The sequence below is a fragment of the Rhopalosiphum padi genome, chromosome 3, assembly GCF_020882245.1.
Source record: "Rhopalosiphum padi isolate XX-2018 chromosome 3, ASM2088224v1, whole genome shotgun sequence".
Taxonomy (NCBI): domain Eukaryota; kingdom Metazoa; phylum Arthropoda; class Insecta; order Hemiptera; family Aphididae; genus Rhopalosiphum; species Rhopalosiphum padi.
In genome coordinates this window covers 34,234,761-34,253,098 of record NC_083599.1, presented here as the reverse complement: position 1 = coordinate 34,253,098, position 18,338 = coordinate 34,234,761, and the positions used below count along the sequence as shown (strand labels likewise).

At 25.9% G+C, this 18,338-nt stretch overlaps 2 protein-coding genes across 2 annotated transcripts; both read left to right on the top strand.

The window, feature by feature from the left end:
* Nucleotides 1-4,571: 4,571 nt before the first annotated feature.
* On the top strand, nucleotides 4,572-13,755 carry LOC132925003 (syntaxin-binding protein 2-like). Its single transcript, XM_060989437.1, has 6 exons — nucleotides 4,572-4,599; nucleotides 4,680-4,829; nucleotides 12,296-12,448; nucleotides 13,337-13,440; nucleotides 13,535-13,650; nucleotides 13,716-13,755. Exons 1-6 carry the CDS (start codon nucleotides 4,572-4,574, stop codon nucleotides 13,753-13,755), a joined length of 591 nt encoding a protein of 196 aa, XP_060845420.1.
* A 10-nt stretch (nucleotides 13,756-13,765) lies between these two features.
* LOC132925002 (syntaxin-binding protein 1-like) lies at nucleotides 13,766-15,818 on the top strand. Its single transcript, XM_060989435.1, has 6 exons — nucleotides 13,766-13,905; nucleotides 13,980-14,075; nucleotides 14,142-14,616; nucleotides 14,712-14,890; nucleotides 15,523-15,686; nucleotides 15,754-15,818. Exons 1-6 carry the CDS (start codon nucleotides 13,766-13,768, stop codon nucleotides 15,816-15,818), a joined length of 1,119 nt encoding a protein of 372 aa, XP_060845418.1.
* Nucleotides 15,819-18,338: the final 2,520 nt, after the last annotated feature.

The following is an 18,338-nucleotide window of genomic DNA, read 5'->3' as shown; positions in this document are numbered from 1 at the left end:
CGTATTATTATTATTTTGAACTAGTACCTAATGATTCATCGGACCAAGCTTAAAGAAAACTACTACCTTCCATTGGAAATGAATACTAATATATAAATTGAAGCTATCGGCCATTAATTCTGTAAAAACGTTTATTCTTATAGTTAAGTTTTGGTTCAATGTTTATAAAAATACTCGAAAACAATACAACAAAGTAGAAATCATTGAGATTAAAATTGTTACTTTCTTTTATATAATAATAACATAAAATATGTGAGAATTTATTTTTAAGGTATCAGTTTTAAGCTAACGAAAAATTTTTTTACTTTGACATTTTCTTAATAATTTAGATCTACGTAAATTATTAAATGCTATGATATTCGATTGTTATTATATATAATACGTATAATTGTCTAAGAAAATAATCCTTCTATAATATTTTTATGAAAACTCCTATCGATCGGATAAAATTCAAAGAAAATATATTTTAAAAATTATCACTTTTACTATGTGGACCAAATATATAACATCATAAGCAATACATTTGACGATAATTTAAAGTGAAAAATACGTTTTCTAGAAGTTTCGTTTCGTGTAAACCAATTTATTACTGAATACGATTTTCTTCGACAGCCCTACGTTTTCGTCTATACTTAATTTTAGTTTCTGAATAAATGTATTTTGATGTCTTCGCAGATACTTTTTGGAAAGTAAACTTTCATTCTATGAATATTATTATTTTATATGTAGTATGGCGTCGTGACGATGACGTCAATGTAAACACTCAAAAGGTTATAATAACGAAATCAGTAACCGTCAGTCCCAAATTTTGTAATTTACCTAAATATATATTATTACAGAGAATATTATTCGCAGCATGATGAAAATGTATTCACCGGCTATAATTTTTGATTCAGCCGAGTAGAAAAACTCATTTACATTGTAATTAATAGATAACAATATTGTATTTAAACATTGTTTCGTTATACAGTGCACAGAGCGTATAGTCTTAATATATTCTGACGTGTTTGATACGCCGTACATAATATTAATAAATTATTATTAGCGAATTCGCACGTATTGTGTAAACAAACAATTCATTCGCGAATGCCTATTATAGTAATATCGTATTATGTAATCCGTGTCATTCTTCAATCACTGTATGTATACCTAATAGCACGGGACATATTAATTAAATTTATGTACACATTCATTTTGTGATCGACGGTTTATGATTTTGACGTTTCTGTGAACCGTGATTTGGGTACATTAAAATAAACTTCGATAGATACTATATTTATTTCGTATTTTCGACAATAATCGATTTAAATATATTTGACATTATGAAGAATAATTTTTTAATCAAAATTTGGCTATCCAAAAGTAAGTGTATAGTATTAAATTATATACGATATTCAAAGGTACTGTAAAAAAAAAATGGTTAGAATTGGCATAAGTCTATATTATACTGTTCTTACCCGTGCAATATTATTTGGCTAGTGGCAGTAGAATATTATAGTAGAAGTGTAATAAAATATAATATCAACCAATTGGCCCATTTACCACCAATACTTGTTTACTACACTTCTACTTTTTATGACTACAGTGTACAATTATGTCAACTACTATGATACCCATATACAATACATTTAACATAACAATTTATTAATATTAATGTTATTGTAAATCATAGATTAATTTATTAATCATTATAAGTTTATTAATATCATTATATCAATAGTTATTGTAAACACAAAATTTCATTTTTTATTCAAATATTATTACTATTTATTAACAAGAATATAAAATCATATCTTTTACTTTTTATTAAACATAAAATATAAAACTAGCCATAGCTGTATCTTACATGAATGGGATAGTTAAAAACAAAAAAGATAATGATGACGCAGCTAAATAAATTTAAATTATGTACATAATAATCAAACAATAATCGTGTTGTTCACAACAATTTAGGTACTTTGAATTAGGGATGTACCTATATTAATGATATAAGTAACCAATAAAAATTGTTTGTACAATATACAAATGGTTAACAAAAAAAAAGATTTCGAGGTGTTGCGAAGGGTGATACGTGCCCCTTCCCACAGTCACCCGTCAATACGGCACTGATATTTATTGCAATAATAATATTTCTATGTAATGGTACAAAAAAAATAAAAAATGTACTTACCTAAATATTTAAATTCAAAATATTTAAACATATAAACTAAACTAAGCTAATATAATAAATCCACTTTAAATATTTTATTTAGAAATTGATGTGGTACGATTAATGTTAAAAAAACTGTTATTTACTTTAAAAAAATGATTATTTTTGATATTATGTTGTATTTGACTAATTCTCGATTTATTTTTATTAATTAGAAGAAATGATTGTAATAAGTAATATAATAGTACAAAAATGAATTCTATTTGATTTCATAATGTAGTGTTTTTTAATATTATATAATATACTTAATCTTTAAAAAAAATACTTACAACATTACAGCTTTTAAAAATATAGAAATTGATTTAGAGAATACGATGTCAATATATCATTTAATGGAGAAAAAAAAATTACAGTTTTAGTGGAAATGGATAAAATGGAAAAGTGATAAGTACCTAATCTTTTTGTTTCCACAATATTACTATCAATTGTAGGTATATCTAATTATTCTACATAATATCATTTTATGAATGCATATAAATTTCATCAATTCACAAGTAGTTATTTTAGGTTCAGATTTATAACTTGTGAATACTTCTAAATTATTTATAAGTTTATAACTGAAAAATAAATATAAATTTCGTATAATAAAAAAAAAAAATCAAATCCAAATTGGTATGTGTTAATTCATATAAAAATAAACAGACGAAAAATTAATTAATCAAGTAGGTACCTAATAATTAGTTGAATATTAGATATTTATGTACAAATCCGTATTATTATTTTTATGAAGATAGTAAGAACAATAGAATAACATATAAAATCTGTGCGTACAGATTATTTAAAATTACCTATATCTTTTAAAAAGTGTAAATCTGATAATTAGGTATTTATAATTATCTATAAAGTTTTATTTAAAAAATCAAAAATGTTAAAACGACTAACAAAACTACAAATAGAGTACATTGAAAAACATTAAGTAATTATTTATTTTAAAGCCCCCCTTCCATTGTAAAATCCTGCGTACGCCACTGACTATAATCATATCTAAAGTTATTTTCTTGGCATTAAGTTGTTATACATAACTATAGATGTTGAAACAAGGCTAATATTATTATTAGTTATAGAGGACATAGTACTAAAAAATAAAAAAGTATTATAATCTAAGGGGAGAAATTTTACCACTCGCACATTTGGAATACTAGGGTTGAGCACACACTATAATCAGTTATAATGTCAAAATGTTTCAAAAAAATTAAATGTAAGCAAAGCAACAAAATATTGAAAAGTATGTTACGATTTTTATTCTACGAGTATATATAGTAAGTACCAAAGTATATTTTATATTTTATAATTGTATATGCGAATACCTTAATCATCTTTATTCTTTAACATAATTACTTAATCTTATTCTATTTCTGTATTTATTAAATATATTAAAGTAATAGCTAGATCACTAAGACACTAAATCTATTTTGTGATAGGGTTGGCCTTATGTAAATTGTAATTCTTCTTTTACAAGAAAAAATGAGTCGCTACGATTATTTCTGCATTTTTTTTAAATATATTTAATATTTAAGATACAAAGAATACATTTTTGTTGTAAATTTTGTAAGCAGTTTAAATGGTTACACCATTTTGTTATGCATACTATTTTGAAAAATTTAATTTTTAAAATATTGTTTACTTATAGTTGTAAAACTTATGTCTTACCACTAAAACCTCTGCAAACAAGTGATTGACTATTTTCTAAAAGTGTGTTCTTACACTATAAATTTGTATTTATAAAATCCTATTAATATATCCACAAGAACACTAGAATTTTAAATGTAATAAATAACTAAATTTAGTATAGTCTCGTTTTACCCCGATTTACCTATTAGGTTTGAAAATTATAAAATAATATTTTTTTTTAAACAAATTTGCTATAGCTGTTTTATATATTTCAAATGAATACCCTGTTAAAAATTCTTTTAAAATTACTTATTTAATTAGGTAAGTTTAAATCCAAACTTCATAATTTGTATTCGTCGCATCTAGTATCTAGACTACCAATTCTCACGCCAGTCACCACGACGAAACAATATAATAGTAATAGTAAGAACATCGAAAACGGCGATGTGAGAAAAGTACCAATTATTCCAAAACTTATTCGTCGGCAGCGCTTACAAATCGATTGTGCGTCTTATCCGGGTACCGAGTTTCCTATAGCAACGGTGGCTAAACATCATAGCCACCGCTGGAGCGCTCTGAGCCTGGGCCTATCTACCAACATTCATCACTGGACTGTCGTCATTCAGAGATACGACTTTGTTGGATCCTCTCCGTTTTATCACAATCACTAACCATTACAAATACTGATGGCTAATCAGTAACGATTTTTTATGTCAACAGTATTCATTTGATGTACATAAATTACCAAGTAATGGGGCTCAAAGAGGCTGCTCAAAGTTGTAAGTAAATTCAAAACTCTCGTGTTTGTCTTTTCTGTTATAATCCATGTTATTTAATGTTCATTGTAAATTTTATCTAGTATTTTTGGAAGATGCCATCCGATGGAGTTGCAAGCCAAATGATCCAAACGCAAGAATGAACTGGTGTATTTTGGTTCTTGACAAAGAGGGAATGCAGATTGTATCGGCTAGCTGTAAAATGCATGATGTGTACCATGAAGGAATTACTCGTGAGTGTTAATGTATTACCTAGGTAATATAATAATATCATAAATGATAATATTATATTTACATGTAAGTTTGTGTGCTACGGGTAACATTAATAATAACATAATATCGATATTAACACGGGAATTTGGCTAAAATATAACTTATATCAGTGGTTTTCAACCAGGGGGTCTCGAATGTTAGGTTTGGGGGAGTCACCAAAAATAATAGATAACATGACTTTTCCATATTATTTAAAAATAAAATAAAGTGACTTATAATTTTTTACTTTTTTCTATATCTATGCAATAACATGTCGAGGAGCGTAATCTTAGCTCAAGTATCCCATTAACACGCGAATAACAAGTTAAATTGTACATTTAAAAAATTTTATTTATGTATTTTTTTATATTTAAATTTATTGTGTGTGCTTAACAATATGTTTTAAAATAATGTTGTATTATAAATAAACTAATTTTTTAAGTGTAAATTAATCAAAATTGTATACCATATAAATATTTGATCAGTAATTAAATACAATTTTGATGAATAAAGCAACGGTTTTTTTTTTTTATAAGGGGGCCACATTAAAAATAAAAATAACGATTAAAAAAAGGTTGAAAACTACTGACTTATATTTTAAAATTTCATTATTATGCCGTTAATATTAACAAATAACAATGAATAATTTTAAATATTTTAATAATGGGAGGTTTTTGTCAATACTCTTTCTAGTATTTTTTATAATATTAGGCGTTTAAAAGATATGGTACAAATTCTTGGGTTTTTTGTTAAAATTTATTTTCAATATTTTCTTGTATCCAATATATATTACAAAAGTATTTTATGATATTTATTCCATAAAGCTAAAATTATTAGGACAACAATAATGGTTGTAATTTAAAAAATTAAATTATTTATTTTTAAACATTATATTTTTAGTGATAATCAATTTATTATTAGTGCTTTTTACATAATTTTTAAGTAGGGTGTTATCGAAATATACTAATGATACATTATCCAATAACAGATTTTATTTTTAAGTGTCTATATATATATATATATTATTATTATTATATAAAATTATGTATTAGCTGTGTATGTCCGTCTGTTTTACTGTTTTTTTGGATTCCTCAACATAAATTTTAAGTTTACTTTTTCATCCCAACCATAGCTATATATCCTGTATAAAGGTATCTAAGTGACTGCATTAACTTATGATCGCTCTCTATCGAAGACCAATTTTAATTCACAAGGTAATTCCAGGGATCGAAACCATTCAAATTTCAACGGTTACGGTTCGGTTTTTGTGAACGGTTTTCTACATTTTCTGGTTTTGGTTTAGGTTTTAAGATCGGTTTTTCAAATTATTTGGTTTTGGTTTTTGGAATGGTTGTTTTTAAATTTTGATTTTATTTTCCTGTACCTAATAGCTGTACACCTGATTTTTATTATTTAGTAACTATTGAGGCCTAAGTCTAAAGACCTAAAATAATATGTCCGATTTGTATAATTATTTATTATTATATATTTATTATTATTTTGTATAATTATTTCAAATGTACGTACAACAGAACTAATTTCGTGTGGTTAACTTTAATATGTTGTACTTATTATTGCATACAACAAATAGTTGAGATCATTATTCAATCACATTAATGTTTAATTATAATAATTATTATTATTGTTATAATATACACAAGTTATAAATACTTCAAAATTATTATAAGGAACAATATAGACGTGCATAGCCGCATAGGGGTGAACAAAATAACAATTATTGTGATATTTATGTTTTAATCTTGATTCTTGAATCAATAAGTATATAGCAATAATAGAACATAATAAATATAAAATACCTAATATTCGTAGGTTCGTAATACTCAGTAATAGCATCGGGATTTTTAATAATAAATTCGAACATAATATTTATTATTTTCTTCGTATAAATATACTAGTTTTAACTAGAATTATAAATAATATAATTAACTTTCTAAAATTTGAAGAAACCGATTTTAGTTTAAAATTTTGATCGATTTAAGAACGGTTTTTCAATTCTATGGTTTTGATTTGGGTTTTTTAAGATCTTAGGTTTCAGTCACGGTTTTTTAACCGGTGTATCAATGCTTTTGGTTTCCGTTTTCGTTACTGTATGCAAAAATGCAAAAACTGGGGTTTTTAGAAAACCGGTTTTGTCGGTTTCGATCCTTGGGTAATTCAATTGGCTTATTAATTGCTTGCATACACTTTATACTCGAGTACATAAGGTTTATGGTTGCTTGAAAATATTATTTGAGCAAAGTTTACCACTATATTTGCTGCATATAAAAGCATGAGTGGGCAGCGGTTGACATTGCGTTCACTACGCGCAGTACCGCGCGGAAATTGTTTTATATTCGCGACTGGTCATGCTCTTAACGTGCGATGAGTATAGATATACAATAAAAGATCAAAAATAAACAACATTTTATGCAAAATTTTAGCAAAACACTAAAAACTACCAGTGTGCTTATTAAAATATTACATATAATTTATTATTTATTATTATATTATTAAACATATAATTTATTATTTGTCCATTATGAACTAAAGAAAACTATGTAGTACCTACACAAATATATACAATGTGTTCCGGGGAGAAGTGACCGGCCGACGTTATATGAAAGTATACCTAAAATTATGAAGAAATGACCTTTAAAGAGGGGGTCTAACATTTTTATTTTTTAAATTAGGGGCTAATCAACTTTTTTTTAAACATAACCAAACCTACCATGCTTTTTTTTATGTTTCTACAAAAATTTTCAACATTTTAACATAATTTTTAGATTCTGAACGGAGTGATGAATGTATTGATTTTAAAATGATGTGTTTTTTTTTATTTTTGTGTCTGTCATCACGTTTTAATGCTTCGATTTTTTACTTTAGCCCCTCTTTGAATAGAAAAATTCATCTAGTTGGTACTTTGGGGGGGGGGGGGGGGTCAAAAGTAAAAAATGTCCAGTAGTTTTCAAAAGCGTCGGGAAAAACCCTAAAAAAATAACGGAAAACGGGAATTTTTACGCATAACCACTTTTCGACAAAATTGATATTTTGATTTTGCTGTAACTCAAAAACGAATCATTATAAATACTTGAAATTTTCACCAAATGTTTATATTAGCGTTATCTATTTACGATTAAATTTTCAAAATATTTAGAATTTTTTAAAGCTTCTTATAGACAATTGAAATTTTTGACTTTTATAAGTTTTTTTTCTTAAAATGCCGATAAAAAAAATTTGGCTTTCCAAAAAATCTTTAAAATTTAATACAAGGTTTATTATAAGTTGTACCTATCGTTTTAAAAAAAAATTAAAAATCGTTAGTCACAATATTTGTTTATAACTATTTAAAGTTCAAATGTTTACGAAATATATCAAAATTGAGAAAATTCGCAAGGAATTTTGAAGTTGAAAATTCATAAAATTTTTGTGATAACTTAACGTTCAAAAATCCAATACAAGGTTATCTATAAGTTTTCCTACTAGTAACTGTAAAAAAAAATTCCAGCGTCAATATAGAAAACATTTTATGAGCGTATAAAATTTATTTTTTTACGAAATCCCGTAAAATAACGATATATTACAATTTAAATATAGGTAATAATATAATATATCCAACTAATTATCATTGACTGACAAATCATCTCCGTTCAGAATTGTTTTTCGTATACAATGATACCCGTCATTGCATTCAAATTTAACACATCCATTATGGTGATCAGTGACCTACTCTCCATCTCTACTATACAGCAGAGCGATACCCACTTGCCCACTTTTTTATTTTTATTTTAAAGCTATTTAATTATACTATCAACCAACATTCAGAATTAAACTAGAAATTATGCAAATTATTATAATTAACTTGAAAAACTAAAATTTTTTTTTATTAAAAGTAAGAATTTTTAAAAATAAATCTCGTATTACTCCAAATAATTCAACATTTAGTATATGTTTTTTTTGTTTGTGTATTATTTTATTGAATAATACCTAGAATACCTTATAAGTTTGGTTTTCATAGCTTACATAATTGCAGGGTTATACATTGTTAATGGTTACTATCTTAATTTTTTTAGAATCGAATATCGGTCGTTAAAACAAATAATGAAATAACTATAAGTACAAAAAGTGTTTCATTTAGAGTTCAAGTTTATTTACATTCGGGCGGGGAACTTTGAAAATTTGATTAACTAATTAAAGAAATCTAACATTTCTTTGTTATTTATTTTTGTATGAAACTACATTATTATTATTGTGTTTTTTTCGTTAGTTAGGTTCCATTTTGTATTTAAAAAATTAACTAATACTTATTAAATTATTTATATCACTTCTGGTGAGTTTATGCATCATGTTTAGTAAAATTATAAATAGCCAATAATCACGGTTGTAGGACACTTTGTACAGTTACCCAGAAAAAATGAAAACCGTGGACAGTTTGTACTATTTCAGGTAAAAAAATGTTGAGACATGAAATGTTAGACATAATTTGTTATTACAAAACACAGGTAGTTAATAATGTTAACATACATAAATAATAATAATAATCAGGTCTATGATTTATATTCAATAAAAATTGTAAAATATGCATTTTATTTACCAAAATATGCAAAAATATGCATTTAAATAAACATATATATAACATAATATATATTTTAAAAGAAAATATATTTACAAAAAAAAATATTTATTTATTGAAATAAATCAGTGTTTGTCCTATTGGACAACTATCGTGGCTGTTTTATAAATAAAATTTATAATTTTATGTTATGCTATTTATAATTATGTTTGAAAAATTGGAAAATTTATGTTTGACAAAAAAACCAAGTTTTATTCTTTAATCAGCAGGGCTAGAATTTAATACGAAATATAATCTATAACATGCATTTTTCGCAATAATATTAATTTTATTCAATATATTATGCAATAATATTATACATTTTATTCAAAATATGCAAAAACGTGCAAAATAAAAACATCACCATTTTCATACCGTACAAAACGTCTGCGATCATATTTTAGTAATTTATTGTCGCCGTAAAAATTGTCCGCGATATGCTACTCAAACAATAGATAGTACAAACTGTCCGTTTACCAATAATTATGAACTATTAATATCTTAATTTCGTATTTGATAATAAATGTCAAAATCACATTATATTCATTTTTAATGTATGGATCAAATTTCACAAAATACGAACTACTAACTAGTAACTACTAAGTACAAATACATTATAAATGTATAAAATAGATACCTACGTATACATACGTGCATTATGTCAGTATAGTAACAATAAAAATATAATAGGTATAATGATTAATGAGCATATAATGTAAAAAAAATAGAGTATATTGTATAATATAATCTAGGGACCAAAATTTCCAAAAAAAAACCTGGATTTTTTTTGGAAAAATTGGGAACATTAGGTGTCATTTAAAATTTCCGGAAAAAATGGTTATAACGACGGTGAATCTATTCAAAGGTTTAATGAAACTGCGTTGGGTGAGCTACAAAAATATGTATAGAGTTGAAAATTTGTGTCATGTCCATTATTATTGGGTTTTCATAATTGTATTTACAAAAACCTAGGAATTCGTTAATATTACCTCATTTTTTCTAATCAATAATTTATCGATTTCCCCAAATTTGTTCACAACAATAAGCGTAAGTAACTTAAATTAGGGACGCTTCACTAAAAGTGACACCGGGGATCTATTGACCTAGTTGCGCCACTGCTAACAATCTATAGTTATCAATCATTTTATATTTACTAAAAGTTTCCGTAATTTAATAACGCTCCACAATATTTCCATCAGCTTTAGCTTTGTAAAATGATACATATAACCACTACTTCTGCTGTCTTCTTTGATACAGATATACAGTATATACTAAATTAAATTTACAATTATCTCCCTGTTGTAACAGTTTTTCAGTAGTTCTACCGCACTTGCGTTACAATTCAATTCCGTTTTATCATCAGATTTATACAATTTTAAAACTGGTTTATTAGTAAATAATTGCTGCGTTTGTTCAAAGCTGTTGATTGCTCCGATTCCCAAATAAATGTATTATCCTTCTTGAGCAAGTTACTAATAATTCTTGATTTAATTATATGATGTGGCATGAGTCGATGGAAATATCCATTTAGCACCGAGAAACTCGTAACTTCGTAACAATTTTTAGGCATTGGAAAATTTAGTATTGCATCAATTTTAATTTAATTTAATTGATTGTTGAAGTTCGCTTGTTATTAAACTGATCATAGTATGTCCAAAAAAATCGACTAGTTCACAAATGAAATTAGATCAAAATTGTTTAGATTTAATGTAAATTATATATCACGAACAGATGAAGTTTCACTTTACAATCTTGTCAATTTTTAAACATTCTAACGCCGATATTTTACATGGTTTAGATACTATTGGTTTTACATTATGTTCAATCTCTATGAAAAATACATTTGTAAAAGTACGACTGATCTCCTCCGTACTAAGAGCAAAAGAATATCAATATTTATCGATAAGATTAACAAACCAATCTCCTTCAACGTGCGTTATGCTTGGTCCGTATTGAATCAAATCTTAAGTGATGACCTTCGGTAACTTTTCATGTTCTTACTCATTTTTTTGTACAACGGCTTTAACGCCTCTAATTTTTTGTTCCTTAAAAAATATTGTATCAGTAGAATAATAATTCACCACAAGTACTTCTATTGGTTGCTCGTTTAGTTATGCTGCTACAATGATTATTTTATTAGCCTTTAACAATTAGACTTTATTAATTTATTCTTGTGATTACTTTTCTTAACCTTTTAATGTGACTATACTAACTGATATTTACATTTACAAAACTATTTACTGGTAAAATCATTGTATTTTTTGATGACCTTCCTGATGAAAGATGACACGCTTAAGAGGCTAATGAGAAGGTATAAAATCTCCATTAATTTTACGCATTATTAGCAGTTACAATACCATACTTCATGTATCTAATCTTTTACATTTTATTAGATACCTACCTTACAAAAAGTTGTATAAAATTTGAATTGATATTTGAACTATTGGTACTAGAGACTTGACATTTACTATTATCTTTAAAACGTGCCTGACGATCCTGTTATACCTCTTTAAGGCGACGGATTTCTGTCTAGTGTCTAGTTAATTATAATGGAATCCGGCCATGTTTTGGGATACTTGTAATTTACGCACACGAGATATTAATTAAGTTTTATTAAGAAAGTAAAATAGTATGACATGAAATATGTAGTATTTCGAGAAATTAAATGAGAAGACCTGTTGCGTACCGTATCATCTTCTGGTTAAGTGTAAGATTAAATAGGATTATTAGGATTAGTTATTAAAGATTCAAGAAACATTATTAACATTAAAGTAGATACATAACATCAATATGTAAGTAATTACTAATTATATATTATTTAAATTTTTTTTATTTTAGTTGTAGAAGATTTGCTCAAAGTACGCGAACCAGTAAATCTGGACGCTGTTTATTTTTTGACACCAACTAAAAAGTCAATTGCTGCTCTTGTCGAGGATTTTCCTAGGGACGGAGTTAAAAAGTATAAAGCCGCTCACATTTTCTTTACAAAAGGTAAGCATTTTGATTATTTTTTACTTAAAACATTTGTATATAAAATTTAAACTAATATAATTTTTCTGTTATAAATAATTATTGAAGGGGCATGGATTAAAAGTTGGTTTTATGATTAGATGTTTATAATATATGGCCATATGGGGTATATCTACTAAAATACTTCTAAAAAATAATATTGATTACATTTTCGTATGCGGAAATGGGTTAAGTGAACCTGGGAATTAAAAAAAAAAAGAATTTTTATTATTTGACTAAAAGTCCAAAAATATAAAAATATGTAAAGGTAAACTATACAGAATCATATTTTAAAGTTTTCTTTTATATCTATTGCTTATAATATCTAGCCATTAGTGGAAAATTAAAATTAAAGATCCCATTTAACCTATAAGTTATTACTATCATGTAGATGATTTGAAAATTAGAACGTAGTACCTACCTATACCTAGTTAATAGGAAATTGTTTTTTTTTATCTCAACTATTTATACTCTAAATCATATTTTATCATATACTTGTATTCCTAAAAATACATTTATTTTATAATTATATTATTACGTAGTTGGTAGTTGATTTATTACTTTTTTTAATTTTTATCTACAACTTTAACGCTTACATATAAACTTATATAATATGCTCTAGATAAAAACTCAATAATTTATAGTTGTAGTGTTAAAATAATATCATAGTGAAAAATTATTAATATTATTGGTACATAGGTTATGTTAGGTAATTGTCTGTAATTCAAATAATTATGTTAAAAGACACGGTACGGTAAGATGGTGGTTGGTTGGGGTGGTTTACTTTTAGTTTTATTAACAAATATTATAATTATTTATGTTTTATTATGATTAACCTAGTATTAATATTTTGCTTTATTTTAATACAAGCATGTCCAGACTCACTTTTTAATACTCTGTCCCAATCACTTACTAAGCATCACATTAAATCGTGCAAAGAGATTAACATTGCTTTCATCCCATTTGAAAGCCAGGTGGGTTTCATTTATACACGGTATAGATTAAACTTTTTTAATAATTTACTTATAAAAATAGCATATATTTTTTTAATCTGTATATACTTCTTAGGTTTTTTATTTGAACTGCCACGACTCTTTTCAATCATGTTATAATCCATTACGCATGGATGTTCGTACACCTGACTTGGAGGAATTGGCAATCCGAATTTCCAATGTTTGTTATGCGTTAGATGAATATCCCTCAGTGCGATATATGAATAATAATAACAACACAAACAATGTCGAATTAGCACAGCTGGTCCTGGAAAAATTGAAAATATTAAAAGATGATAATCCACGTATGGGCGATAGTACTGGAAAATCACGTTCAAAGTTAATTATAATTGATCGGTCATTTGATATTACCTCACTGATTTTGCATGAGCTCACTTTCCAAGCTATGGCTTATGATAATTTTCCAATAAGAAACGATGTTTTTACGTGAGTTTATACTTATTTATTTCATTTTGTATAATTTTATAACTTTTATAATTTTATTTATTTTATCTGAAAAGATTTAATGAAAACAAAGTTCAAAAGCATGTATTTTTCGACCAAAGAGATAAGTTATGGAACAACATAAGACATCAACATATTTCTACTGCAGTAATGTATGTTAAGGATCTACTCTAAAACTCGGTAACGTAATTTTATGATTAAGATTTATTTTGTTTTAGTACTGTGTCAGAGAAATTAAAGAAATGTGTGAACTCCTTGCGCGCATCGGCTGCTGCTACTAATACTGCAAACGGTTCATCAGTTGGTACCATGTCTAATGCCATTAAAGCAATACCTATACAAAAAAAAAAATCAGAAAAATTTTCTATTTTTATGAGTGTACTAAAAAATTGCATGGACTTTTATGGAGAACATTTAGAAGAAATCTGTGTTTTCGAACAAGATCTAGTTATGGGCGAAACTGCAACAGGCGAAAAGATCAAATACAATATTAAAGAGAAACTGACTTATTTTTTAAAAAAAGAAAATGTATCTGTACAAAACAAGATACGGCTTATTATACTATATATTTTGTGTGAGGATGGAGTACCAAAAGATATTTTTAATGAATTAGTTCAAAACGCTCAACTTTCACCAGCTCAAGTACAAACTATTACTAATTTGAATATGCTTGGCGTCACCACGATTACAGATGTAAATTATCTAAATTACTATTTATACAATATAATTATCTTATTAGTATTGTTTTTAATGAAAAAAATTAATTAATAATTCTACTAATATAACAGGGAGAAAGACAGAAACGGAGCAAACCTGAACGCAAGCAACGTGTTGACGAAAATACATTCCAGGTTTCTAGATGGACGCCACTCATCAAAGATTTAATGGAAAATATTGTTGAAAACAAATTGAATCCTGACCAATTTCCATCTGTTGGTGCTCCAATTGACATCCATAAACCATCTAGGTATATCTATATTAAATATTAAATTATAAATAATAGGAGTCGGAGTAATATTTAAATAAAAAATCTAATAATAATTATATTCATCACATATTCACATGGTTATTATTATTTTTTGTATTATTTTTATTAAGAACATGGCAACTAAATGCGTTTTAAAGTTTTTAAGCACATACGTACGTGTAATCATATTTTAACAATACACGTAATTTTTAATAATTTATTGAAACATTATATCAACATTTTCATAAATATGATAATACTTAATTGTTAAATATCATGTTAGAAAAATTTTCTTTTCGGATCTTAATTACATTTTATTTATTAGTCGTGTAGTTTGCAATTATTTTTGTTGCGCATATCTATAAAATATATTAATCCATTCTTCGTATAATGCAAAAAAAAAACCATATAACAAAACCAACTATTATTTTTAATAATTTTACCATCATAGAGATCATCTTTGTAAGTGGTAATATTTTATTTTTATTTAAAAAAGGTCTGTACTATCAAACGTTTATATATTAATTGAACTGAGAACTTGAAATAACTATATTCAATAAGTTCCTAAATTATACTCGGCATAAAAATTGAATTGTCTTATAAATAAATATTTAATTGATTACTATGATTAGTTCAAGGTATACAGGGCAAAACGTAACGTGGTACAAAGGAAAAGATTCGACCAAACATCTACGTTCAAGAGTCATACTATTTGTACTGGGTGGAGTTACATATTCAGAAATGAGATGTGCATATGAAATATCCAAAAGCTCCAAAAATTGTGAAATTGTAATTGGTAAGTAAAGACAGTTATCTTGACAAAATTATGATTGTTTCACTATACTATTTGTGTTTTAATATAGGTTCATCACACCCACTTACGGCAATGGACTTCATCCAAGAGTTGTCTAAATTAGACAAACCATAGGTGAAACTTTATGTTAACATTGATCGACTAATGTTTGATTGTAGTAAGATGAATGTATTCCACTTAAAGAGTACTATTCATCCTTTATTATTATAAAGATATTTGTTTCTTAGCATTAAGTTTTAATCGTAAAATATTAATAACAATTGTTAAAATAAGTAGGTATTTAGTAATTTAATAAGTTTATGGTTAATTTTAATATTTAATTGTATAATTTAAAAAATATTCTTTACGACGATTATATATATTATTTATTTGATTATTTGAATAACTTGCTTGTACAGTTATCGTTTTTGAACAAAATAATGATTTCACTTTTGCATGTATTCAAATACTTTAAAGTTATTGCCAGAGTTTTAAGGTCAACAAAAATTGAATTTGGCCCGTTAAAACGAGTATTTAAATGTTTTATGCACAATTTCGTTTGAATTCACCATATTATGGAACTGTGTTTATTTGTTTTGATTTCGGACAAATTTAATTATTGAATTTAAAATAAATAGTATAACGTAATAAATAATAAATTTGAGAAAAATATATTATTAATGTTAAACAATGAAATGATTAAAAATAATGTTTTCTATATTAAAAATAAACAAAACAAACTTTGTTATAATTTATAATAAAACGACCATTAAATGAGAAAACATTCTAAAAGCCTGTTATAGCTAGGGTAAATTATACCTACTAATTTTATACGACACAATTAGGTAGAACGAATTGATCAAACTAAAATAAAATATAAATTAGGTATTAGGCACCAACTGAATAGATAAAAAAAAATGTGCCAAATACCCAAATTTTCACACAGATCTTCTAATTTGTTTTGAAAAAACATTTCATTTATTTAAAAGTTAACTTTTTCATAATATTTATAAATTTGAAGAATATTATAAAAATTCGTTATAAAACATCATATGACTTATTCGACTATCGTGTTATTTATTTAAAACGTACGTTTTCGATATTTACTCAATATAATATTACCTATGTGTGTCCGTCCGACTGTCTCGTAATTTATTACCATGGTTTATTGTTACCAATACCATTGTTGATATTTACTAATGTTATACATTTATCATAATCTCAAATAATATATAATTGTTCTTTTACGTTTCATCATTTACATATTATATAATATTTCATAATACAGCCATAAAGAATTAATCACAATAATTTAAAGTCAATTAAAGTTATGTAAAGCTTTTTGGCAATGTATCTGACTACTAACAACAGCCGTTACGTAGATATTTTTAAACTTATATGAATTACACGCCTATCAACAAAAAAAAAATCAACACATAAACTGCAGAACAATATACGTAGCGGCGTATACTATCGCATAATTTTATTTTGGATCAATCTGGTGTTTAAATAACGTTAACTCAATTAATATGATATTGTGAAATTATGATGTTGTGTAATAATATGTAGACTGTGTTTTGTTTTTAGTGCTTGTTGGTATTTTAAATAACTGCATGACGTACTCTTATTTAACGCAATGGTCGTTTTAGACATTATCATTCATCATTTTATGCGCGGTCATATTGAATTGAGTCCACGCTGCTTTTATGTATTTGAATTGAGTTGAGTCTCTATAGATAAAATGTCATGACCACCTATACAATAAAAGTCACTCAAAGTTAAATGCTTTTTTTCATTCGGGACATCCAAATATTTTTATTCTTGTGGACACTCTTCTGGGAATACACTCACTCCGATACATGATACATGTATAAAATTAAGAAGCAAAGCAAAAAGACCATGTAAAGAAACGTTAGAAAAGAAAATGTTTACGGGAGCAGACTAACAAATAATAATATATAAATAAGCAAATTTGGAGATTAGACTTTTTAATATCTGTATCATTTAATTTTTTACCAGCCACTATTTAATTATTAACATTATTATATTACACATAATTATTGTTATTTTAAAAACATTATTACTATTAGAAATAATGTCAGCAATCAGTATATAATATTAATAATAGGCTGAGGGGACTCAACTCGAACAACCTAACAATATTAGCCGGACTCAACTCCGATAACCCAAAAGTATTTGTGGCACTCAATTCAATGTCAGCCATTTTATGGATATCTTATAACTACTTAATATTATTATTATGTATTAATCCTACAATAATTGTAGGTTCGGAATATTCGTGTAATAATCAACAATGTACATACGTTGATTTTTCTTCTATAATAACTAAAATAACCTTATTATATATTATTATATTAATAAGTTTTTTAATGATTTATCAATATATTATCGATTTATATTATATTTCTATTTGTCCCATTATAGCGACTTGTTTTCATTTAGATACTCTTATTTAATTAGGTAGGTATTATGTTAAAAGTTTCGTTAGTAAAATGTTTTAATATAGTTTACATCACGATATAGGTACAAATTATAATATTATATACAAATAATATGTTTATTGAGTACTCGTTATTCGTTTTAATAATAGAACAAAGATAAAATATGTGTCGTTAAATATTAATATAAACTTTA